The sequence below is a fragment of the Salvia miltiorrhiza genome, chromosome 7 (assembly GCF_028751815.1).
Source record: "Salvia miltiorrhiza cultivar Shanhuang (shh) chromosome 7, IMPLAD_Smil_shh, whole genome shotgun sequence".
Classification (NCBI taxonomy): Eukaryota; Viridiplantae; Streptophyta; class Magnoliopsida; order Lamiales; family Lamiaceae; genus Salvia; species Salvia miltiorrhiza.
This window is the reverse complement of record NC_080393.1, coordinates 40,441,500-40,468,756: the sequence shown is the minus strand read 5'-3', so window position 1 is coordinate 40,468,756 and position 27,257 is coordinate 40,441,500. Positions and strand designations below refer to the sequence as shown.

At 40.7% G+C, this 27,257-nt stretch overlaps 1 protein-coding gene and 1 long non-coding RNA gene across 2 annotated transcripts; one reads left to right on the top strand and one right to left on the bottom strand.

Annotated features, from left to right (window-relative positions):
- Nucleotides 1-10,191: 10,191 nt before the first annotated feature.
- LOC130992945 (uncharacterized) lies at nt 10,192-13,253 on the top strand. Its single transcript, XR_009091506.1, has 3 exons — nt 10,192-10,552; nt 12,515-12,578; nt 13,120-13,253. It is a non-coding gene; the product is annotated as an uncharacterized LOC130992945 (long non-coding RNA).
- An 8,717-nt stretch (nt 13,254-21,970) lies between these two features.
- LOC130994220 (uncharacterized) lies at nt 21,971-24,597 on the bottom strand. The gene is made up of 2 exons (XM_057919256.1): nt 23,554-24,597; nt 21,971-23,474 (listed from the first exon to the last, which is right to left on the bottom strand). The coding sequence occupies exon 2, from the start codon at nt 23,432-23,434 to the stop codon at nt 21,971-21,973; it is 1,464 nt and encodes a 487-aa protein (XP_057775239.1). The 5' UTR covers nt 23,435-23,474; nt 23,554-24,597.
- Between the last annotated feature and the right edge of the window lie 2,660 nt (nt 24,598-27,257).

The window sequence follows — 27,257 nt, the reverse complement described above, 5'->3', positions numbered from 1 at the left end:
TTTATGGCTACTACCCAGACACGCATTGATGTGGGTTCTGGAACTTTGAGTATGGTCGGGTCAGGTAGATCGGTAACGTTCTCTGTTTTTTATAAGAAGCCTGTTATTTCTAACTCTTCTATGCATATCTGTTCTCTTGTTGAGATCTCTGACCATGTGGAAGAAGTGGAAATTTTTAGAGCTAACAATCTTTTGCTAGCCCTGCCCAATACTCTAGCTCTGATGTTGGACGCCAGAGCAGAAAATCTTTCGCCAGTTCTGACGCCTCAGCCAGCTCTGTCCACCACTCCAGCTCTGACGCTGGATGCCAGAGCAGAAAACCTTTCGCCAGCTCTGACGAGCCCAGCTTTGAACAGCACTTGCCAAAATTTTGCTGAGGAGAATTTGATGAGCACCAGCCCAGAAGAGGACGAAATTATGCTGGAGTTTTCAAAAAACCTGCAAGATGAGGAGGCCATTGAAGTCGAATTCCTGGACAAGTTGCAGCTCGATGTTAATGCCGTTCATGAATTGCCAACTACCGTGAAAGAGGATGCATTCGTTGAGGAAGAACGGGCTGATATACTGAAAGGCAATGATGATATTGTGCAAAGAGTGCAGAATGCACCGGCATTGGAGAAGAAGAAAATGGAGAGCTCTCGATCTAGCTCTTGGTTCGAGGGAATGATAAATGTCATGAGCACTGCTTGCTCATTAAGAGGACCCGCAGCTGAAATGGAGGAGGATGTGCTTTCAAAAGGACTAACTCAGCTGACGTTTCATAGTGATTTTGGTTAAGGGATCCTCTACGTCTGGGTGGCAACTTTAAAACTAGCGCTTGGTGGGAGGCAACCCATTGTTGGTTTGTTTTAGTTTTTATTTTTCTTGTTTTGTGCTTTTTGTTTTTGTGTTTTCCTTCTCTTTGGTTGCTTGTGCGGATGCTTTGATTTTGGGTGTTAATGTTTTTGTTTCCAGCGTTGCGTTTTCAACTCTAATTGTTAGGTCCGGGGGGTCTCGAATAGGTGTATGGGGGGGGAATACACCTATAGGCTATTTTTACAACAATCTACCGACCTTAATCAGAGGGATCTCAGTCAGAGATTAAAGCGAAACTTTACATGCAAACAAGACACCTGTTTTACCGAAATTAGTTTTGACCAACAGGGTTGACGACTGATACTGAAAGCTCTTCAGTAAAGAGTTATCCGTTAAGTCACTGGAACTTAACTGATCCACGTAAGGGCTTCAGTCGTGTTTGCAAAGATAGAGATGATATCACTCTTCCTTACTATCAGAGGATAGTTCAGTCAGATTGATATCATACGCAGCGGAAATTAAACTTAGTTTTGAATAGCCTCGGTGGAGCAGATAGTTGTGTTAAGGTTTCTCTTTCCTGTTAGTCAGAGTTCAGTTTTATCAAATGAAATCGCACAAGTATTGAATGTAAAACTGAAAGCTGTAAATAACACAGAGACTTTTACGTGGTTCGGAAAAACCCTTTCCTACATCCACGGCTGGTTGATCAGACCAACAATCCACTCCGCAAGTGCTTGCCTGGTGCACTGCAAACCGTACCCGTGTGCTTGCCTGGTGCACACAACCGTAAACTGAAGATAAACTCTCTTCAGCACCCACACACCTCGCGTAGGATTTCCCTGCTAAGCACACCTCGTGCTCAGACTTCCCACTCAGAGTTCAGACTACCTTCCTGAACTCCGAATCACTCAAACACTCTTATGGAGGAGAGGTTTAAACGAGTGCCAACTATACCTACAAAGAACAAGTTCTTTGAAGCAAGTTTGACCTTTGGCTTCTGGGTAAACAGATATATGCCTAGGGTCTAAGAGAATGTATGTAATCAGTAGAGACTGATTTTGGCTTTGGAATTCTCTTCTTCGATTCAAGCTTTGGGCGGTTAAGCTTTAGGCTGAGTAGCAATTTCGGCAGAGCTTCAGCTTATGTCGTTGAATCGGTGAAGATTGAAGTGATCCTCGAGCGCTATTTGTAGGAGAACTCTTGAATAGATCCGTTGGCGTAAATCATCCTCAAGATTTCTTCCGTTGGAGAGCAATTCGAATTTGGGCTGAGGCTTCAATCTTCGAGGTTCCTTGTCTGTGTGGAAACGGCTCTCTTTGATGGACAGGAGAAGTGACATCTCTGAAAAGTAACCACTAGATAGGAATGACATTTGCAGAGATAAGATATTGTGATATCTCTGCATTTAATGCGGCTGTACTTGTGCGTACGTGGCATCCTCTGAACGTTGGAAGATCAGTCCTAGGAGGAATGTTCAACTAATACTTGACTTTAGTATCAGTCCATTGCGCGCATTAAATAATCAGTCTTCAACTGATTCTTCAACTGATTCTTCAACTGATACTTCAGTTGGTAACTCCAGTCTTCAGTCTTCAGTCTTCATTCTTCAGTCTTCAGTCTTCGACACCGCAACTAAACTAGAAACGAACTCTAACACTTGAGTTCAAAACGATTCTAGTCTATTACAAATAAGTCCTATGATTTTTGGTATCATCAAAACAAGGATTAGGATATTCCACAAGGTTCCCAACAATTTCCCCCTTTTTGATGATGCCAAAACCACACAGCAGTTCTAGACAACAAAAAGACTGAACTCATAGTACAAGTTCTAAACAAGAGGTGAAAACAGTTCCCCCTTAGCAATAGAACCTAAACAACTTGTACTTAGAGCAAGAACGAAAACAGTTCTAAAAACAGAACTTAAAGAAGACAGAAAAACCATAATCAGAGCCTGGACAAAGATTCATTGTCTTCAGGTTGAGATCAAAAAGAAGTTCATTTCATTAATAAGACTGATAAGCCATCAGTCGAGGTACAGAGCAAGACTTACATTGGAGTAAAAAGAAAAACAAAAACATCATGGATAAACCATGGACTCCAGCAGTCTGCTTGGCTGCTTGTTCCACTCTCACTTGTGTTCCGTTGATTTGAGGTCTCTTCCTCTTGGCGTATCTTCCTCATGATCATCGGATGAAATAGGATGATCATGTTGCTTATCCGACTTAAGTCCATTAGATTGTTCTTCTTTCCCCCTTTTTCGCAACATCAAAAAGAAGGACGAACATAAGAAGGAAGCACATATCCTGCGAAGGAAAGTTCGCAGGAGGAAGATATTGGGGTTATTGGGGATGAAAAAAGCGAAGGCTTAGAAGGAGGTTGGGAAGAAGAAAGAAATGACGAGTAAGAAAAGAAGAGAAGCAGAGGGTTTGAGGAGTGAGGGGTTGTCAGTTCAGAGGAGATTGTGAGCGTCTCCCTATTGACATAGCGCCGGTTGACAATGAGTTCCTGCTCATTGTTGTTGCTCCGCATTGGTTCTCCACAAAAAGCAAGAGGCCTTTCAGTGAAGACGATGAAGTCTGTCCTATTTCAGACAGGTACTTCAGACCGATGCACCGGGCATGAGGATGGAAGACACTCGCTTCGCTGGATACAAGTGAGGGTAGAGCAAACTTTGACGCCGGAGAGACGTTGAGATCCAGTGGAAGGGTCTGGTGAAGACCAAGACTATGAGTGTCAATCTTCCAGTCCATGACTTTGCAATCATAGATTTCTCCTTTAGTCGGAACAATTTTTCTCTGCAACTTTGGAAACAATTGAAGTTTTTTCTCACAGTGAAGGCTGTGGAGATTTGTTAGTTGATGCAGAAAAAATTGTGAAGACAACAAGGTATAAATAGGTAGAATGTGAACCATGTAGAAGATGAAAAGGTTTTTCAAAAACTATGCCTAAAATGCAATTGAAAAAAAATTTCGCGTCCGCCGTCACTGCGAGGGACTTTGAAAGGCATCATTACATTATGTCATGTCAATGAGCGTTTCAAGAAATTTTATTGCAGAGGCAAAAAGGTTGGATGGATTTTTGGCAATAAGATCAGGACAAGTTCAATCAAAATAGATTTTCACTTTATAAAAATCTTGTCCTTTTCGGATATTCCATATTCCAACAATTCCAACAATCAATTAAAGTTTTTGAAAGAAACTGATCAGTTAGAGAAAAGGTTTTGAACTAAAAACTTAAAGCTCTATACTGAAATAACTGATTTTGAAAAGTAAGCATTTAAAATACTTACTGATCAACTGATCATCGTAGTCAGTTGATACCACGTGATCCTGGTAGATTCATCAGGATGCCTTCTTCTTCAGATGAGCATTCGGATTTCATTACTTTCCACGTCGGCGATCGTAGAGGCCGCAGTTGGTTGACCACCAGTCAGCATGACTGTTTGAGAAAATCTTCAAACACAGCATCACTCTTCAGGGTTGATGAGGCCGATCTTTGCACATAGATCATTGAACCTTTCTTCTGGAAGAGCCTTGGTCAGCAAGTCCGCTCTCTGAATAGCAGTGGGAATCCATTCCACAGAGACATTCTTCTTTTCGACATGATCACGAATGAAGTGATGTCGAATCTCAATATGCTTGACTCTGGTATGATGAACTGGATTCTGGGAGATTGCAATAGCACTAGAGCTGTCGCAATAGATAGGAACTTCCTTTTCGTCGATCCCATAGTCCTTAAGTTGATGGACTAACCACAGGAGTTGTGAACAGCAGCTTCCGGCAGCAACATATTCAGCTTCAGTTGTAGAGGTGGCGACTGAAGTCTGCTTCTTTGAAAACCAAGAGATGAGCTTGTTGCCTAGGAATTGACAAGTTCCGGATGTTGATTTGCGATCAAGCTTGCATCCACCGAAGTCTGAGTCTGAATATCCGATGAGCTTGATGTCGTCGTCTGCTGGATACCACAACCCTAGATTGGGTGTGCCTTTAAGATATCTCAGAATTCGCTTAGCTGCATCCAAATGAGCTTCCTTAGGATCTGATTGATATCTTGCACATACCCCGACTACAAATGCGATATCTGGTCTGCTCGCAGTCAAATACAGCAAAGATCCAATGATTTCTCTGTACTTCTTCGAAGGAACAGAGCTTCCTGCTGAATCTGGATCAACTTTCCAGTTTGTATTCATTGGGATCTTGACTGACTTCATGTGCTGAATATCGAACTTAGCTATCAGCTCCTTGGCATACTTGGACTGGCTGATCAGTATTCCTTCGTTGGTCTGCTTGACTTGCAATCCGAGGAAGAAATTCATTTCTCCCATCATGGACATTTGAAACTTGTTGGTCATGATGTCAGCAAACTTTTTGCACATGTGTTCGGATTTGGATCCGAAGATTATGTCATCGACATAAATTTGAACAAGCAAGAGATCTTCTCCTTCTTTGAGAGTGAACAAAGTTCTGTCCACAGATCCCTTTTTGAAGCCTTGTTCAACCAGATACTCCGAGAGAGTATCATACCACGCTCTTGGTGCTTGCTTCAACCCATAGAGCGCTTTCTTCAGCTTGTACACCTTTTCTGGTCCAGCAACCTCAAACCCTGGAGGTTGTTCTACATAGACTTCATCTGTGAGCACTCCATTGAGAAATGCACACTTGACGTCCATTTGGTGTACCTTGAAACCTTTGTGAGCTGCGAAGGCTAAGAAGAGTCTGACTGCTTCCAATCTGGCAACTGGGGCAAACGTCTCGTCGTAGTCGATTCCTTCTTCTTGACTGTATCCTTTAGCCACAAGCCTTGCTTTGTTTCTCACAACGTTTCCTTCTTCGTCTTCCTTGTTCTTGAAAATCCATTTCAAGCCAATCACCTTTGCATCGTCTGGTCGATCCACAAGCTCCCAAACTGAATTTCGGTTGAATTCATTGAGTTCTTCTAGCATTGCGATGACCCATTGAGTAGACTTCAGAGCTTCTTCAATATCCTTGGGCTCTGTAGTTGATAAGAAACAGCTGAAATTCTTATCTTCGTTGATGCTATTCTGGTTGATGTCGAAGACGAGGTTGCACATTGATCTCCGAGTCTTGACGCCTTCTGATGGTTCTCCAATGATGTTCTCCTTTGAGTGGAGTTCAAACCATCTTCGATACTTCTTGATTTCTTCAGGGGAAGGTGGGGCTTCTTCAGTCAGAATGGCTCTGGGGTGTTGAGCACCTTCTGGAGCAGGGGAGAGTTGAGCTGGGGCGGCTTCTGCGTGTTCAACTCGAACTTCAGCGACTGGGGTTCCCCCTTGACTGACGCCATCTGCATTGGCTCCAGTCTGAACTTCAGACCTTTGGTTGATTTTCTGATACTGAACCATCTCAGCATCTTCATCTTTGCCAGGTCCCCACACCAAGACAGTAGAGGGCTCGATGTTGTGGCTTTCAGCTTTGGAACCTTCAGCGATCTGAATATCCTTTTCAGCATCTTGTTCCCTGAAACCATCTGTAGACTCATCAAAGATCACATGAGGTGTTTCTTCTACACAAAGAGTTTGAGTATTGAACACTCGATAGGCTTTGCTTGAACGTTCTGTTCCAGAGTATCCAAGGAAGACTCCTGGATCAGCCTTGCTATCGAAAGTGTTCAACCTCTTCTTATCATTGTTGTGTATGAAACACTTAGAACCGAAAGCATGAAAGTAGGCAATCGATGGCTTTCTGTTCTTCCATAACTCGTATGGAGTTTTTCCATGTCTCTGAGTAAGGAAGGAGCGATTCTGCGTGTAGCATGCGTTGTTGACTGCTTCGGCCCAAAACTTCAATGGGAGTTTTGACTCGGCTAGCATCGTCCTTGCTGCTTCCTTTAGAGACCGGTTTCTTCTTTCTGCAACTCCGTTCTGCTGTGGAGTTCTTGTTGCAGAAGTTTGATGACTGATTCCTTGTTCATCACAATACTTACGAACGACAGTATTGAGGAACTCAGTCCCGCGATCTGATCTGATGCTGATGATGTTGACTTCCTTTTCAACGCTCAGTCTTCTCAGCAGCTTTGGCAGTTCCTCCAGTGTCTCTTTCTTCTTGAAGAGAAAGATAACCCAAGTGTATCGTGAATAATCATCAACAACTACTAAGGTATACTTCCTGGAGTGATCGGGCCAAACAGATCCATGTGAAGTAGATGCAGAATCCTTCCAGAGGAGTGTCCTGACTTTGACTTGAATGATGTCCGAGTCTGCTTTCCTCTGAGGCATGCTTCACATTCTTGCTTCTTCTAGAACACAATAGAAGGGAGACCTTCTACCAGTTGATGTTTAGCAAGTTTGTTGATCGTCTTGAAGTTGAGATGGTTGAGTCTCTTGTGCCATAGCCAACTGAGCTCCGAGCTGCTCTTGCTGATGAGGCACGTTTCTGGTGGGCTGTCTTCCCAAGAAACAACGTAGAGACTCCCTTGTCTGAATCCTTTCAGAACCACCTTCTTCTAATTGTTTCTAACAGTGAATTCATCCTTCTTGATTTTCACTGTGAAACCACTGTCACAAAATTGACTCACAGACAACAGATTATGTTTAAGACCATAAACAAAGCTAACATTACTGATACTGGCGTTACCCATGTTGAGCACACCGTAGCCTTTTGTTTCTCCGATTGAGTTGTCTTCGAATGCAACTTTGGATCCAACTTTCTCAACATACTGAGATAGATATTCTTTGTAGCCCGTCATGTGCTTCGAACAGCCACTGTCCAGATACCACGTTCTGATTGAAGCTTTGGCCTCTTCCTTCTTTTTAGGTTTCCTGACATTGACCTGCAAGGAAGAGTTGCTTCAGGTACCCAATCAAGTTTTGGGTCCTTCGATGTTAGCTCGAGTTCCCTTTGGAACCCAAATCTGCTTCAGAATTGGTCTGGCTGATCTCTTGCGCTTCGTTGGATGTCTGATCAATGTCGTTGGCGCTTCAGGTGGCACATGAGCATTCTTCTGTTGAGAGATCCTTTTGAAGGCCTTGAAGGAATATTAAACTGAATTAACGTTCCACTTTGCCCGATGATCATTTCTTGGTTGTTATTAATTTATCATACAACGATTAATCCTAACATGCTCCTATGAATTTAACAGCTGCACACAGGTGTTAGGATTTACTTACTAGTGAATCGGATGCACAGATGATTGATGATCGTATCGAACAACTCCAGTTCTGATCTTCTAGACTGTATCCCGCTCAAGTCTCACCGTTGGATGGACAACGAACTGTGAGAAATCCCAAGCTAAAATCCCAAACGTGTTTCTGCGCCCCTTCTCAGTTCTCAAACTCTAATATTTTATCAGTGTATTTCCTGAGAGCTGACAGCTGTATTTTATAATACAGAATTAAGGGGGAGGCGCCAGATTTAGGTTATGGGGCGTTTTCTAGCTCTTACTGGGCTAGGAGACTTTGGGCCAGTCCAGGGACCAAATACAAGGAATAAAGATGGGCCTCTGATTTATGCTTAATTGTGCTAAATTTTGGGGTTTATATAAGCTTTATTTTAAGAGAATCTTCTGGAAATTGGTGCGTTTTATGGCTTGTTTGATGCTTCGCAGGAGAATTAGGTTTTTAGATGGAAGAATATAATTTTGGAGATTTCGGGGCTAAAGAGGGTGTTTTTAGCATAACTCTGTAACCAGACCAGAGAAGTCAGCCGAAGACCCGCATCAGAGAAACCAATCTCCAGAGCAGCGAAATCACCAGCCAGAGCAGCGGAACCAATTGCCAGAGGAGCAGAGAAATCAAAAGACCGCTTGTCAGAGAAGCCGCTAGTCAGAGAAGTCGCTAGTCAGAGGAGTCGCTAGTCAGAGGAATCGAGAAGCCAGAGTAGAGGAATCACCTATTCCTCTGCCGAGAAGCGCCAGCATCAGAGAAGTAAAGTCCAGCGCTCAATAGTCAGAGAAGCCAGAGAAATCGCCGTTCCTCTGGCGATAGCAGAGAATTCACCGTTCCTCTGGCGAGGTCAGGGAAATCATCCATTCCTCTGGCGAGAGCTGCGAAGTTGGCGAGAGTAGGAGTGTTTTCCAGAAGCGCGCATCCAGCTGGAAGTTGCCTTATTTTGCACGATTCTATTGCCTTTAGAATTCTTCTTTGCATGGCAACTTCCATGGTGATCCATACGGATTCGAAGTCTATAAATAGGGCCTAGTTTTTCTTTCAGATACACAATCTTTTGCTCTAATTTTCATTTTTGCTGGAGATCATCTTTCCCTTGGCAGCCGCAACTTTAGCTTTTGATTTATTAGTTTACTTCGATTACATTCATACTTAATATTCTTGTTTTTAGTGCAGACGCTTTTCATTCCAGATTGGTTATTTTATTTTCTTTGCGTTTTAATTTATTCTTTTGTTCTATGTTTACTTTTATTTCTTTGCTTGTTCTTAATTTAAGCATGAGTAGCTAAACTTTTAATTCCGCGAGAATAATGAAACTCTGATTTAATGATCTGTGAGACCTAATTGGTTTAAAATTGATTCCTATTGATTCCGATTAATTCCTAGGTTCAATGATTGTAACACCCCGTACTTTTCCTATGTTGTGAGATAGTGTCTTAACACTATTGAAAGTACTGAGATGTCGAATTACGAGACTACTTTTTTTTATGAGCAGATAAGACAGATTGTCTTTTAAATAGAGATACGAGTGAATAAACCGATGATGGAATTAGAGTGATGAGATTTGAGAAATGAGTTGAGATAGAGATGCTGATTGATTTGAGCTGAGATTTAATTTTATTTCCAACTACCGGGAATAGAGTTACCGGATACTGAATTATTAGAGATTGACTGTCCTATTAAGAAAAATAGGAATAATGAGTTGGAAATAGAGTCGAGGAAGAAAGAGTGAGAAACCTTGATAAATAGAGTCGGTCAGAGAGACGTCTAACTTATTTGAGTCTGCCGACTGTTTTGATGTGATGTTATGTGAATTTACGTGACTGAATGATTATGTGATTTTGTGACGTGTGTCAATATGACCATATTATTATGATTTTTATTCGAGACCTTAGCACTTGGAATTTCTATTAAGTTTCCAAAGAAAGTGCGGTTTATTTTTACCGAGAAATCGAATGATGCCGGTTTATGGAAATTTTTCCAAGCATAATATTTTTTTTTTAAATTATTTTTCCTATGATGAGGAATATTATAATTGAGTGAGTGCACTAATATTAGTGCTATAATTATTTTATTTTGGTCACATGAATAATTATACTATGGTACTTTATTAATGAGTAATATTTCCATAGTTTTTGTGATTATTATTTAATCACCCTTCTCATATGATTTTTTTTTTTTTTTTAATTTCCCAAGTATGAGACTAATTACTAAAATTTACTAAGTGTAGAGATTGAGAGAGTAGAGATTTAGAGAGTAGAGATTAGAGAGAGTGTAGAGATTAGAGAGAGAGAGATCAAGGCATTAATTGCCAAATATTTCATAAGATTCTCAAATCCTCTTTAAAGATTCACAAATCTTTTATAAGATTACCAAGATCATCTCATATCTTGCAAATTCCTCTCTCTCCTTCTCCCCTAACTTTCGACCACCACCTCTCTCCCCTTCATCTCTCTACTTTCCACCATTTTTCCTCCATTGATGCACCTTCGGAGCTTCACAAATTCATACCAAAACTCAAATCACCCTCTAAATCCACCTTAAACACCTTCCATCTCCTTAGATTCAAGAAGATCCATGGAGATTCAATCTTGAAGTTAGTGAGAGAAAATTTGATTTTTGGTGTAAACTTGGGTAAGTAATCTCCATATTCATAGATTAGACTTGTATGATGTTATATGTGAGTATATTTGAAGGATTGGAGCAAGAAATCACCCCCTCTCTTATTCTTCAAAATTTTCGAAAAAAATGGGTGTTCTACCCTTCAAAAATTTTTCTTCTTCTTTCCTTGAATTGGGGTAAGAAAGATGATCTTTGTGATGTTCAATGATGATTGATGTGTGTTTTGAAAAGCTATGCTTTGAGATTCAAACTTTGATAAAGTTTAGTTTACCCAAAATTGGGAACTTTTGAGTTGATGGTTTAAGTGATGAATTGATGATGAATATGAGTCCATGAGATGTATATGATGATGATTGATGGAGTAAATTGAGTATATGATGTCAAATGGTGATTTTGATATGAGTTAGTTTACTAAAATTAGGGCTATGTGTATCTATGCTCTAATTTGTAAATTGATGGTTTATATGTGAGTTAAATGGGTTAAGATTAATAGATATATGATGAGATTAAAGATCCATGTGAGTTCATAAAATGTCAAAGAGTTTAGTTTGGTAAAAATTGGGATTTTCTTGTCTATGTGTTTAATAAATGATTTGGCTTAAGATATGTGTAATTGAGCATGATGTTGGTGTTTTAATATGTTTGATTAAGTCTATTGGAAGCTAAGTAAAATTTTGACTTGAGTTAGTTTATGAGAGTTTTTGAGTTTTCATATTTTGAGAAGTCAATAATTGATAAAATGAGGTCTAATTTGCTTTATGACCATCTTGTGAAGTTGGCATGTTTTGTTGAGAGTTTATGTGAATATATGAGTTTTTATTAATGTTTGGTTGGTATGATTATAGGGGATTTATATGTATAAAATGAGTTATATGAAGTATGAGGTCATTTTGAATTATTGAGTGTTTTTAAGCATGAAATTGAGAAGAGGATTGACTTGATACGTTTGTAGAAACGTTTTCCTTGAGATTTGAGTTAAGATGTAAAAGAGGAGAGTTAATTTGAGTATGATGAGTATTTTAAATGTTTTTGAATGTTTTTGAGTGTTATATGTGTTTAAAATGAATTTTGATTGGTTTTTTTTTTTTTTTTGAAGAAATGTTGAATTGAGCATTTAAGAGTTTGAGATGAGTTTTGGTGATTTTTCGTAGGCTACTGACCTACTGTGATCGACGGGTTGTTGATGTCTAATGGCTTTTAAAATTTTACAGCATGTCCCTACATGAGTCTTGAGCATACCGGTAAAATTTCAAGTCATTTGGACTTGATTTACTATTTTTACAAAATGCAAAACCAAATCTGCACATTTCTACCGGGAATTTCAGAGAACAGGGGACAAAGTCATTCATTTTAGTAGCTTACTGTGTGATCTAGCTTTCCAAATTTTTATGATATCAACCTTACTGTATGGGCTAGATATCCACCAAATTTGAGCTCAGTTTGACAACGTTTACTATTTTTCAAAAATCAATGTTTCCGATTGCTCAAAACTGCCGAATATGGTAGACTGTGGTAAAAACGCCATATCTCCCAAACCACTTGGATTTTCTGACTCTACTTTTTTTTAAATGAAACGAGACTCAAATACCTTTCTTTTGGTATGCGTCTGGAGTCCAGGAGATATCGGAGTCAGAACGTGTTAAATTTTGAAGTTGAGTCAGTGGGAAAACGGAACATGATTTGTTGATGTTTGATTGTATTTTCTTATGTGCCTTATGTGTTTATGTTGCCTAAGTGTTTTAATGAGATTAGACGAGTCTTATATGAGAGATAAATCGAGACTTAGAACCATGATTTTCTTGAAACCTATCCTTGGACTTAAGGATTTGAAATGAGTGAAGAAGTTTATGTAGAATCGATTAAGAGATAGAATATAAGATAGAGCATGAGTTAAGGCATGAGTTTTTGTCGTTGAGTTCTAATCGAGATTCATTTTATGACATGAACCTTCGATGATGACGATGATCCCTGAAGACACGAGCAGAGCAGGGAAGTAAGTAACTCCGCTTTGACGGGAGTTTTTGAGTAAGGTCTTCAGGTGGGCAATATTTTGAGTATACATATATTATCCGAGCTTTCTAAAATGATTTGATGATATAATGATGTTATGAGCTTATCAAATAATTTGAGATAAATGATGTTGAGAAATGTTTGACTTGCCAATTTTTGATGTTGAGCTTGTATGTTACCCTCTACTGATGAGATGAGACGAATTCGGGTCCTGGGCAGTTGATAGCTATCCTGCCAGGGCTAGTGTACACTGAGGTGACTGTGAGCCGTTGAGCGAATCGGCCGGTCACGGTACTTGAGAGGGAGGCCTACTTCTCAGTACCTTTGATGATGATGAGTTGTAGATGTGGTACATGCATGATGAGTACTTTGATAGCGTTATCGTTTATTTATGATGTTGATTATTAAAACTGCATGCACAGATTCATTTTAATACTAACTTATTTCTGTGTATTGCTGAGATGTGGCAAGCTTCAAACTTATAGCTCTAAGAGCGCCTTTCTTGTTTTTCTGCATTTGCCCACTGTGTATTATATACTCACGCCCTGCATGTATTTCTAAATGTGCAGGCTAAGCGAGGAGTGAGATTGGTCTGGTGCTGGTGGGGGATCGTTAGATGACGTATTTACTTTATCGTATTTCCTTTTTATCGATAAAGTCTTGATGTGAAGTTACTTTGAATATGAATCAAGTAATATACTCACGGTTATGTGTCTCCATACATGTAACCGGTTCGCCTTTTGCTGCGATACTCTGCATATTATGTTTCCTTATGAAAAACAAGCTATACCTGTTTTGTTTTTGATCATGAAATTCTTGTTAATTAAAAAGTTATAACGACGTTGACGATTTTACCCTTGGGATCATTTATGATGAATTTTCCTTAAGCATTCTTTGATGTAAGCTTCCGCTTGGTGTTCGACCTATTCTTCTTATCTTTTATTCTTTGAAAATAGTCGTATCGATACTCGTACCCCACTATCACTAGTGTCGGGAATCAGGCTGCGACAGGGTGGTATCAGAGCAGGTCATCTGCTCTGAGTCTATTGCTTGACTGAGTTGAACCTTTGATTACTGGTATCTTTTTAAATTGAGTACTAGTCTAATTTGAATTCTTAGGCTAGTTTGAGAGAATCAGTTTGAAACGAAACCCCAGCACCCCATCTCCTCCGGCTTAAACGAGGTAAGAAGTTGATGTTGTTTCTTGTCGCTTTCTTGATTGAAAGTTGAGTTTGTTTCACTAATGAGTTATGAATTGTTTTGATGGCGGAATTGTTTGAGATGATGGAATCTGATATGAGGCAGTTGATGTGGAATATGAGGAGAGATGTTGAGGCTAGTATAGCCGATGCCCCACCGTACCAAACGAGGACGAGATGCCGAGTCATATTGAGATAGCGATGCAGCGATGGTTCAGGGAGTATATCCCGGACGAGGATGACACCTTGGGTGAACTTCTGGCACACTATCACCGACGATGGAGGAGGGCTATTCCTTACGGGATCAATGGCGCAGAGGCCATTACGCTTTTGATTCCACTACTGCCACCTTTGTGGCGAGACTGGGCGACATCTTTAGTGCCCCAGTACGTAGATACTATCTGGTTGGAGGGCATCAGGTACGGAGACCTTAGTGGCTTTATCGCGACGCTGAGCCACCGTTACTTTGCTTATGGTGATCCACCTTCACCGCCGTATGGAGAGCTTGAGGTACCAGCCCAGGGAGGGGAGCTAGTTGTTGTACCTCCACTTCCTGAGGAGCCGTTTCCGATGGCACCTCTACCCCCAGCTGATCCGATTTCAGTTTCTCTCGAGTCTGATGATCCAGAGCCGATGGTTTTCGAGCCGTACTCACCTGGGATTGAGCGTGATCCGTTTGCGTTTGTATCACTTATTCCTTCTCCCAGCGCTGATTTCCCGCCTTGGGATTTGACACCGGCGACGACACCGTTGCCATTGCCACCTGTTGAGTCGGCGCAGCCGATTGTTTCTACTGAGTCTGAGACGCAGCATGTTCCTTCCGATCCATATCCGAGGGTTGCCCCGTTGCCTGAGCCAGGCACTTTGGCTTTTCAGACGTACATGCACTCGATTCTATATTCACCGTACCGAGACGCCCAGGAGGAAGGATCTCGGCCAGCATGCTCCGATAGTGATGAGGAGGACCCCGATGAGGAGACTCCCGAGATGACGGTTGGCTATGGTTGGACTCAGCCGCTGCAGCGTCAGACTACGGCCGATGGAGTTGATACGTGGATACCTATTCCTGAGACACCTGTCTATACTCCGATAGTGGATGAGTCAGACTATGACAGCCCGTATTGATTGAGGCGACGAGCTGGATCTCGAGAGATGATGCCTAGTGATCACGTATGTCTTGTAGACACGTATATACGTATAGATGCATAGTTGTTATATATATATATATATATAGGTAGAGAAGCATAGTATAGTGTGTATGTGTGTATAGCATAGATCTATATATGCTTAGTATTTATGATGCTTGTATAGCCAGAGCATCATTTTGGTGTTAGGGCCTTTATACATAGGATCCTACTTTTGTAAAAGACCTCGAGAGAGAGGCAATTTTTCCATATATATATGTATATATAAGAGATGTTGATGATTAGTGAGTTTCACTATCTTTATCAGAGTTTCGAGAATGATGAAAAATGAGAAATAGAGATTGATGGGAATTACGAACGATGATAGACGAGAATTTTGAGAATTTTGAGATCATAAATGAGATATAGAAGTGAAATGAAAAACGAGGATTTGTATTTTGTAACGACGAACGGTTAGTTTAGAAGCCGATAGTTATATAACTCTTTTTCCTTTATAGTATACCTCCGAGAAGAAGAGGAGCAGAGAAACCAACCGTTGAGATATACGACGAGAGTTAGAGATTTCATCGCGATTTAGGGACACGACCCTAATAGGACGAACGTGTTATGGAGACTTCATGGGATGCATAGATACTATTGACCAATTGTACTTTGAAATAGAGGTACTTTTACCGGGACCGCGCGTATCATCGCTAGGATAGTCATGAGAGTAGACTTATTGAGTCCCTATCCCGCTTGGTCGTATTTAAATTTTTCTGCATCCATTTGAACTCCAACATGAGATGAACTATTTGCTATTAAGAAATTTTTCCAGATCCACTGTGTTTGAGCCTGAGCCATTTGTGTTGGAAATCCTTACCCCTTTGCTTTAACAGTGGACAATTTATTCATTCATTTTCCACTTAGTGGATTGCTTCTACTCCCAGTATTGATTTACCCCAATCATATCATATCTCAGTTTTATTCTAGCTTCTGTTCTAATTTTTGATCTTACCTTGATTGTAACTTCTTCATTATCCTTGAAATAGCACTGGCTATTATGGAATCATTCCATTACTTGAGCTCGTCTTGTTCAAGATCAGACATTTTTATCACATCCTATTCCCTACCACATCCGACAAGAGTTAGGATCGTCTAGGTAATTAGGATGGTATAACAAGAAGAGTGTATGGAAGAAACCCGATTTAGGGGAGCAGTCGTAGAATATATTTTATTACGGGACGAGCATGACTGTTTGATTATGGATTTTCTTATATTAGCCAAGTATGCCGAAAGCTAATCAATTCGAGGACGAGAAGAAGTGATGCTAAGCCAGAATAGGCAATAGCAGATTCAAGAAGATCGAGATGACAGATTAGAGCAGATAATGTTTTCCACGATAGTAGACTGAGATGACGACTAGTATAGATGTAGCATCGTCATAGTATTACAGGATGTTTTATTTTCGTCATTCCCCGCAGTTAGTAAGAGTTCTCGAAAGAGAAAAACTTTCATATATGTTTATATGACGATGACCAGAGAGTCTCTATGCTTGAGTAGAGTTTTGAGCTGATGATTGCGATGATAGACATGAGATATGTCCTTGACGATGAGTTATAAGAATTGAGAAAACAGTATGATGTTGAGTAAGAGTCTTACGATTTGTGAGTTATGAGAATTAGTTCTAAGGTTGATATATGTTCCCTTCGACTTTTGTCGAGAAAGAGAAACAAATTGAAAGGAAGAAATAGAGTTGATGATATGAGATAAGGCAATAAAACCATAGCTGAATACGAACGTCAGTTTCGCGACTCGGTTCAGTACGCCACATATCAAGAAGAGATGAACGAGAAGATATCAGGATTGTTTCGATCAGGTTTGAGATAAGAGGTTCGAGACGATTTAACGAGTCAGAATGCGGTTCTGTGTACTGAAGCATTAAATAGAGCATTTGATATAGAACTGGCAATGCAGCCAGAGAACGTGATTTGAGTTTCAGCACCCAAACGAGTTAGAGCACTCAGACGTGCAATCCATCCTTTTCTGGATGCAGGCAAGAAGAAAAGAGAAAATGGGACGACCGAAGTCAAGATCCCCAAGGAGCCGTGGCAGAGTCAAAATACGCCACCGCGACATCAGAACTGAGATGAACAACCTTATAATTGGCCCAGCTGCCCCAGCAGCAGTTTTTCAAGGACCGCGGGGGTTATCGCTTTGTCAAAGAGCAATAAATTACGTCGGAGAGAACGCAAGATAAGAAAGAATAGCTGTTACACCTGTGGAAGGGTCAGACACTACTCGCATCAGTGTCCGAATCGTCAGCAAAGTGGAAGCGAAAGGCGATCGAGTCAGTTTCAACCGCAACTCGAAGCAATGAAGAGAATCCTATCGCTACCTCCACCACAGCGACAACAGCCAGCCTATCGACCACGTCAGTCAGGAAGGCAACTACCAGCCCCGCAGGCAAATCAACCGCATCACCAGAGACTGTTTGCGCTTAAGTAGAAAGCACCAGACAAGAATAGAGGAAATTTGTCAAATATAGGCAAGTTGAATGATGTGCCCATAGTATTTTTGTTCGACACTGAACGTAGAGCTTGCTCCACAACCTCTAAAGAGTAACCGCACCCATAGGTAGAATTACTACGGTTTTATCCGTATGCCCTAACTTAGAATTTAAGTTAAAATCGATTAAGCTCGAGATCAGAAATCTGAGACTGATGTATATGTGGTACTTGGATATAATATGGGGAATGGACTGGTTAGAGGAAAACCATGCAAAGATACAATGCAAGGAGAGACGGATATCTTTTCAGCCACCTGGCTAAGAACCTACTTCCTTCATTGGTATTGAGAGAAAATGGAAGAAGACGCCGATCATCTCGGCACCGCAAACAAGAAATCTCTGGCGAAGAAAAGGATGCAACCGCGTATGTTGTATATTTGAACCAGAGAGATGAATTCGAGGCAAACGTTGACGACGTACCAGTCGTGTGAGAATATAAAGACGTTTTTCCTGAGACTTTACCAAGATTACCCCCAGATCGACAACTTGAGTTTACGATCGATTTAGAGCCCGACGCAACACCGACGTCGAAAGCGCCGTACAGAATGGCCCCCCACAGAGTTGCAAGAGTTAAAGCTGCAACTCCAAGAACTTCTAGATATGAGTTCCTTTCGACCTAGTGTTTTTCCGTGGGGAGCACTAGTTCTTTTTGTTAAAAAGAAAGATGGAAGCTTGAGGCTGTGTATCGATTATCGAGAGTTGAACAAGTGACGTTAAAGAATAAATATCCGTTACCCCGGATCGATGATCTATTCGATCAACTACAAGGAGCGAGCACCTTTTCAAAGTTTGACATGAGAACGGGATACCATCAGCTGAAGATATGATCGGAAGATATTTCCGAAGACGGCATCGCGTATGCATTATGGCATTACTATAACTCAATGATTTTTGGAAGATATGTCTTTCGGTTTGACGAATACCCCCGGCAATATTCATGGACCTCATGAATCACGTTTTTCACGAATACTTAGATAAGTTCATGTTAGTCTTCATAGACGATATCCTGATTTACTCGAAGAGTAAACGAGAACACGAAGAGCATTTGAGGATCGTGTTGGAAAGATTACGAGTGGAAAAGCTGTATGCGAAGTTTAGCAAATGCGAGTTTTGGCTTAAAGAAATCAATCTTCTCGCCCATATTGTTTCTGCGAGAGGAATTAAAGTGGACCCAGCGAAAGTCCAAGCGATACATGAGTGGAGATCGCCAACCACACTGCACGAGATTCGTAGTTTTCTGGGATTAGCAGGATACTATCGACGTTTTATTGAGGGCTTTTCGAAAATCGCTAAGCCATTGACGCACCTGCTAAAGAAAGAAGTCAAGTTCGTTTAGAGGGACGAATGCGAGCGAAGTTTTCAAAGCTGAAGAAGAGGCTTACTAATGCCCCAGTGTTAGCTGTTCCGAAAGCGGACAGAGAGTATGCAGTTATATTGATGCGAGAGGGAAAAGTTATAGCGTATGCTTCGCGACAACAGAGACCACACGAGATGAGTTATCTAACGCATGATTTAGAATTAGCAGCCGTAGTGCTTGCTTTGAAGATCTGGAGACACCGTCTCTACATAGCACTGTGTGAGATATACACCGATCATAAAAGTCTCAAATAATTCTTGAGCAAAAAGATCTGAACATGCGATAAAGAAGATGATGAAAGTTAGTGCAGGATTACGATCGAGGAGCAAATTATCACCCTGGAAAAGCTAACGTTGTAACCGACGCATTGAGCAGAAAGAATCAGGGAGAGTTAGGATTTCTCCTTACACGAGAAGTGAACCCAATCAAGGAATTCGAGAAGATGAATTAGGAGGTAGAGATACCACCACCAACGACAGAAATAATAATTCCTGCACTGAGCATGACACCTGACTTACGATCGAGAATAGTCACAGCTCAGAGAGAGGATGAGAAGATGGAAAGATTGCGAATGAAGATTTGAATCGAGAAAATAGAGAATTATCAAGAGGCGGCAGATAATGCCATTTTAGTTTTAAGAGAGCGACTGTGTGTGCCTGATAAAGAAGAGCTGAAAAATGAAATTTCGAGCAAAGCTCATGATACCTTTTTACACCGCACAGGCGGAAAGTATGAATACGTGCCAAGACTGAAACGACGCTTTGATAGGAGAATAAGAAGCGAGAGATGGCATCATTCGTAGAAGGATGTTTAACGTGTTAACATGTGAAGGCGCCACTTTGGCAACCTTATACAATTATACCTATTAGAGACTTTCACAATAGAAGTGGAACCGCATAGCCATGAATTATGGCATCGATTAGCAAAATCGAGAGAAGAAAATCAAACAGTTGAGTAATCACTGATAGATTCTTTCGACGTTAGAAATGATGTTTGTGTGAGTTTTTCCCTATCTCGGGGAGCATGTCATTTTCGAGTTAACGAAGAACTCAAACCGAGATATATATAGGACCTTATGATATGTATTAGAGTAAATAGGCCATGTAGCCTATAAACTAGCATTGCCTCTGAGCTTCGCGAACGTCCATGACGTTTTCCATGTTTCTCAATTGAGAAAGTACGTGTTTGATCCAAAACACATCATCCATCGAGAAGAAGTGTCCCTAGAACCAGATTCGAGCTATGAAGAGAGACCTGATGCTATGCTGGACCAGAAGATCCAACAATTGAGGAACAAGACGATTCCTTAGTAAAAAAAAAATCCAAAGGAGACCTCACGGTCAAGAAGAATCAACATAGGAACTTGAAGAGAAGATGAAAGAGAAGTACCCATAGCTTTTTCCCGAAGAAGAATAACTCAAATTTCGGGACGAAATTTTTTTTAAGGGGGGTAGGATGTAACACCCCGTACTTTTCCTATGTTGTGAGATAGTGTCTTAACACTATTGAAAGTACTGAGATGTCGAATTACGAGACTACTTTTTTTTATGAGCAGATAAGACAGATTGTCTTTTAAATAGAGATACGAGTGAATAAACCGATGATGGAATTAGAGTGATGAGATTTGAGAAATGAGTTGAGATAGAGATGCTGATTGATTTGAGCTGAGATTTTATTTTATTTCCAACTACCGGGAATAGAGTTACCGGATACTGAATTATTAGAGATTGACTGTCCTATTAAGAAAAATAGGAATAATGAGTTGGAAATAGAGTCGAGGAAGAAAGAGTGAGAAACCTTGATAAATAGAGTCGGTCAGAGAGACGTCTAGCTTATTTGAGTCTGCCGACTGTTTTGATGTGATGTTATGTGAATTTACGTGACTGAATGATTATGTGATTTTGTGACGTGTGTCAATATGAACATATTATTATGATTTTTATTCGAGACCTTAGCACTTGGAATTTCTATTAAGTTTCCAAAGAAAGTGCGGTTTATTTTTACCGAGAAATCGAATGATGCCGGTTTATGGAAATTTTTCCAAGCATAATATTTTTTTTTAAATTATTTTTCCTATGATGAGGAATATTATAATTGAGTGAGTGCACTAATATTAGTGCTATAATTATTTTATTTTGGTCACATGAATAATTATACTATGGTACTTTATTAATGAGTAATATTTCCATAGTTTTTGTGATTATTATTTAATCACCCTTCTCATATGATTTTTTTTTTTTTTTAATTTCCCAAGTATGAGACTAATTACTAAAATTTACTAAGTGTAGAGATTGAGAGAGTAGAGATTTAGAGAGTAGAGATTAGAGAGAGTGTAGAGATTAGAGAGAGAGAGATCAAGGCATTAATTGCCAAATATTTCATAAGATTCTCAAATCCTCTTTAAAGATTCACAAATCTTTTATAAGATTACCAAGATCATCTCATATCTTGCAAATTCCTCTCTCTCCTTCTCCCCTAACTTTCGACCACCACCTCTCTCCCCTTCATCTCTCTACTTTCCACCATTTTTCCTCCATTGATGCACCTTCGGAGCTTCACAAATTCATACCAAAACTCAAATCACCCTCTAAATCCACCTTAAACACCTTCCATCTCCTTAGATTCAAGAAGATCCATGGAGATTCAATCTTGAAGTTAGTGAGAGAAAATTTGATTTTTGGTGTAAACTTGGGTAAGTAATCTCCATATTCATAGATTAGACTTGTATGATGTTATATGTGAGTATATTTGAAGGATTGGAGCAAGAAATCACCCCCTCTCTTATTCTTCAAAATTTTCGAAAAAAATGGGTGTTCTACCCTTCAAAAATTTTTCTTCTTCTTTCCTTGAATTGGGGTGAGAAAGATGATCTTTGTGATGTTCAATGATGATTGATGTGTGTTTTGAAAAGCTATGCTTTGAGATTCAAACTTTGATAAAGTTTAGTTTACCCAAAATTGGGAACTTTTGAGTTGATGGTTTAAGTGATGAATTGATGATGAATATGAGTCCATGAGATGTATATGATGATGCTGAAATGGAAGTTTAATATAAAAAGAAGAAATAAAAACCCTTGAATGCACAAGACGCAAGCAAGGAACAGAGACTCTAAAAGAGTCCGATAAAAAAACAAAACGCTCAGAAAAGTATAAACGTTACCGAAAAAACCAACAATCAAATATTAAAATCCATATTGGAATGATAATCATCCTTGTTGCGATCATTTTCCATGGCAATTACATCCGACCAACGGAGGTTCGCAATATTGTTCATAGTACGCATCGTGTTGCTGCTACTATGATCAACAACGAAGTTGCTCGGCTGAAATCCAAGACCCTCCGCATTTCTGAGGCGGTTTTTAATGCTATCAGTCGGAACTGTATGACCAAGCTCACTTCCTTTTCCCGAGCCTTTTGGACGGCCATGTCCGCGCTTCGGCTCCGAGAGCAATAACATCCCTTGATTAACCTGCTCCTCTAACCGACTTATACGACCAGCAATATCCTCCGGAGTAGGATTGGACTGCTTATCTCCAACAACCTCCTTTTGAATCGGAGAATGAACCTGCTCACTCACAAAACCATCTGTCCCAACCTCCGACTGCTTCTCCGCCACTGCATCCTTAAGCGCCAAAGTTTCATTCCGCACGCTATTGCCCTCCTCTGCAGCAGCTGCCACATTGTTCGCAAGATTCACGACTCCATTCGGTGTCTCCATCTCTATATCCTCATCCACATCCTCATCGTTGTCATCCAGTTGATGCTCCGAAGTTACCGGGACTAGCACAACTTCCAACGAATCAGGCCCTGACAAAATACGGTCATCCCTCTCGTTCACATCCTCATGGGACGTCACAACCTGCTCACTCGACTCTAAAGCAGCAAAACTATTCTCAATAAGGGTTGCAGCGCATGATGAGACCTTCTGCTGCACCGCATGCTGTTCCTCGACAACCTCTTGTCGTATCAAGTTATTTCCATGTGCTGGTGAAGCCCGCACCTGTTCAGATTGTAGCCCCACCGGAATCGATTCACCCCCAGAAATCCCTGGCTCAGAAACCTCCTGCCATTGTTTCGCAATTGCTTGTTGTTTTCCAGACGGCTTCATAGTAGCCTCCATTGGCAGATTAGCTTTACGACACTTATCGGGAGAATGCCCCGTGATCTTACACTTGGAACAATAATACGGTAAGTACTCGTAAGTAAACTCAACATGAAAAGAATAGTCACCCCCATCAAATAGAAGCGTAGTAGGGAGAGATTTGGACATATCTAACTCCACAAGAACACGAGCGAACTGTCCGAAATCTCGAGTAATCGAAGCACCATCAATCTTCAGCGGATGGCCCACGAAACGTGCAATTCCAGCCAGCACCTCCGCATGCCAATATTCGATAGGCAAATAATGTATACGAATCCAAACGTTTGCCAATGACGAGAGTTCTTTAAACGGATCAAAGTTCTTCGCCCACTCGCGAAGGCGGAGATGTCCATTAAAAACTTCCCAAATCAACTTGGCTTTAGCTCGTTGTTTATCCTCTGCGTTCTGGAAGACTATGGTATAGTATCCTTTACCCAAAGGAATGAGTTGCCAAGGCGAACTGATATTCCACATGTTCTGAAGCTCCTTTTTAATCATCAACGCAGGCTTGGGCGTCTCCCCTTTGTTTAACAACAACCTTCCCGTCAAAGCATGATTAAGGTCAGAAATCTGCTTCAAATGAAGCTCTGTAGGCATCTTGAAATAGTAGTGATCACCTTCTTTTGTAGGGCGTAGAGCATGATAATGATGTGCAGCAACATCCGGACGACGCGGCGTCCGATTCGCAGTAATATCGACATATGATTTGAGAAGAGGTGTGTTAGCCGTCTTCTGTTGGGAGCGGTTATTTGCTGGAACAATATTAGAATTCTTCCCTGGAAGATTGGCATTAGGAGCCATGTTTCGACTGCGCTGATCGGCAGCCGAGCCATCCACACGAAACTGGTGTGACGTAGGCTGAACAGATGCCGCCAACCCCACAGGCGGGCTTGGGTTCCGGTGCAGCTGAGATGCCTCTGGCAGAACAGAGCTTGACACATTAGCAATTCCCCCCGATGGGTTATGATTTTTCTTGTGTGGCATGGAAGAATTATGAATAAAATTGTTGGAGACAACCGGTAGGTTAAGCCCACCCGTCGACATGATTGCAGAAGCGGCGACGGCGGCAAGAGGCGAGCAGCGTCTGAGGATCTGGAGTCTCCCCAGAGAGGGGATCTAGATCGGGTTGTTGAACTGTGAACGGCGACAAGTAGCTAGGAGCTCCTGCCGGAGTGGTCGACGCTCCGCTCCGACGCAGCTATGAGCCGCGACCGGCGAGGATCTTTCCAGAGATCTCGCGCGGTGGTGGAGAAGGCACCAGATCTGCCGGATCTCGGAGGAGGCGCAACGGGATTCTGGAGAAGAGACCGGAGGTGGCCACTGCTGCGGGGCACGAGGCTGCGGCTGGCCGGTGGCTTCTGGACTGGCTGCTATCTGGAATGGACAGGGGCAGGGAGCAGGCTCGCGGCTCCGGCCCTCCAAACATGAACGACGCCGGCGGCCTTGCTGGAGCAGCTCGCGGTGGAGCTCGCGAGGAAGAAGATCGGGCGAGAGAGAGAGATCGCGGTCAACGCTCCGATTCGACGAAAGCAACGGCGTTGAGCGACGTCGGCGGCCTTGTCGGAGCAGCTCGCGGTGGAGCTCGTGAGGAAGACATATCGGGCGAGAGAGACGGTCAACTCGCCGATTCACCAATTTCCCTACTGTTCATTTATCTCTCATCTGCGAAGAGAGAAAAAACCCCTGATGGAGTAAATTGAGTATATGATGTCAAATGGTGATTTTGATATGAGTTAGTTTACTAAAATTAGGGCTATGTGTATCTATGCTCTAATTTGTAAATTGATGGTTTATATGTGAGTTAAATGGGTTAAGATTAATAGATATATGATGAGATTAAAGATCCATGTGAGTTCATAAAATGTCAAAGAGTTTAGTTTGGTAAAAATTGGGATTTTCTTGTCTATGTGTTTAATAAATGATTTGGCTTAAGATATGTGTAATTGAGCATGATGTTGGTGTTTTAATATGTTTGATTAAGTCTATTGGAAGCTAAGTAAAATTTTGACTTGAGTTAGTTTATGAGAGTTTTTGAGTTTTCATATTTTGAGAAGTCAATAATTGATAAAATGAGGTCTAATTTGCTTTATGACCATCTTGTGAAGTTGGCATGTTTTGTTGAGAGTTTATGTGAATATATGAGTTTTTATTAAAGTTTGGTTGGTATGATTATAGGGGATTTATATGTATAAAATGAGTTATATGAAGTATGAGGTCATTTTGAATGATTGAGTGTTTTTAAGCATGAAATTGAGAAGAGGATTGACTTGATACGTTTGTAGAAACGTTTTCCTTGAGATTTGAGTTAAGATGTAAAAGAGGAGAGTTAATTTGAGTATGATGAGTATTTTAAATGTTTTTGAATGTTTTTGAGTGTTATATGTGTTTAAAATGAATTTTGATTGGTTTTTTTTTTTTGAAGAAATGTTGAATTGAGCATTTAAGAGTTTGAGATGAGTTTTGGTGATTTTTCGTAGGCTACTGACCTACTGTGATCGACGGGTTGTCGATGTCTAATGGCTTTGAAAATTTTACAGCATGTCCCGACATGAGTCTTGAGGATACCGGTAAAATTTCAAGTCATTTGGACTTGATTTACTATTTTTACAAAATGCAAAACCAAATCTGCACATTTCTACCGGGAATTTCAGAGAACAGGGGACAAAGTCATTCATTTCAGTAGCTTCCTGTGTGATCTAGCTTTCCAAATTTTTATGATATCAACCGTACTGTATGGGCTAGATATCCACCAAATTTGAGCTCAGTTTGACAACGTTTACTATTTTTCAAAAATAAATGTTTCCGATTGCTCAAAACTGCCGAATATGGTAGACTGTGGTAAAAACGCCATATCTCCCAAACCACTTGGAGTTTCTGACTTTACTTTTTTTTAAATGAAACTAGACTCAAATACCTTTCTTTTGGTATGAGTCTGGAGTCCAGGAGATGTCGGAGTCAGAACGTGTTAAATTTTGAAGTTGAGTCAGTGGGAAAACGGAACATGATTTGTTGATGTTTGATTGTATTTTCTTATGTGCCTTATGTGTTTATGTTGCCTAAGTGTTTTAATGAGATTAGACGAGTCTTATATGAGAGATAAATCGAGACTTAGAACCATGATTTTCTTGAAACCTATCCTTGGACTTAAGGATTTGAAATGAGTGAAGAAGTTTATGTAGAATCGATTAAGAGATACTCCCTCCGTCCACAATTTAAAGCCCCACTTTGATGTGGGCACGGAGACTAAGAAAGCTGAAAATGGTGATGTGGATGAAATAAAAGGGTAGTTGACTAAAGTGATAAAGTAGTTGACTAAAATGTTAAAGGTGTTGTGTGGTGGGTCCACTAGTGATAAAGTGTAATAAATATAGAATATAAAAATAATAAAGGTGTTGTATGGTGGGTCCATTAGTGGCAAATGGTAGTAATTTTAAATAAAGAGGGAGGGTAAAAAGGTACAAAAAGCAGAATAGGGCTTTAAATTGTGGACAAAAATTTAAGGGGAAGTAGGGCTTTAAATTGTGGACGGAGGGAGTAGAATATAAGATAGAGCATGAGTTAAGTCATGAGTTTTTGTCGTTGAGTTCTAATCGAGATTCATTTTATGACATGAACCTTCGATGATGACGATGATCCCTGAAGACACGAGCAGAGCAGGGAAGTAAGTAACTCCGCTTTGACGGGAGTTTTTGAGTAAGGTCTTCAGGTGGGCAATATTTTGAGTATACATATATTATCCGAGCTTTCTAAAATGATTTGATGATATAATGATGTTATGAGCTTATCAAATAATTTGAGATAAATGATGTTGAGAAATGTTTGACTTGCCAATTTTTGATGTTGAGCTTGTATGTTACCCTCTACTGATGAGATGAGACGAATTCGGGTCCTGGGCAATTGATAGCTATCCTGCCAGGGCTAGTGTACACTGAGGTGACTGTGAGCCGTTGAGCGAATCGGCCGGTCACGGTACTTGAGAGGGAGGCCTACTTCTCAGTACCTTTGATGATGATGAGTTGTAGATGTGGTACATGCATGATGAGTACTTTGATAGCGCTATCGTTTATTTATGATGTTGATTATTAAAACTGCATGCACAGATTCATTTTAATACTAACTTATTTCTGTGTATTGCTGAGATGTGGCAAGCTTCAAACTTATAGCTCTAAGAGCGCCTTTCTTGTTTTTCGGCATTTGCCCACTGAGTATTATATACTCACGCCCTGCATGTATTTCTAAATGTGCAGGCTAAGCGAGGAGTGAGATTGGTCTGGTGCTGGTGGGGGATCGTTAGATGACGTATTTACTTTATCGTATTTCC

Coding starts and splice junctions, on each gene's coding strand:
- LOC130994220 (XM_057919256.1), bottom strand. CDS start 23,434: ATGATTAAAAAGGAGCTTCAGAACATGTGGAATATCAGTTCGCCTTGG.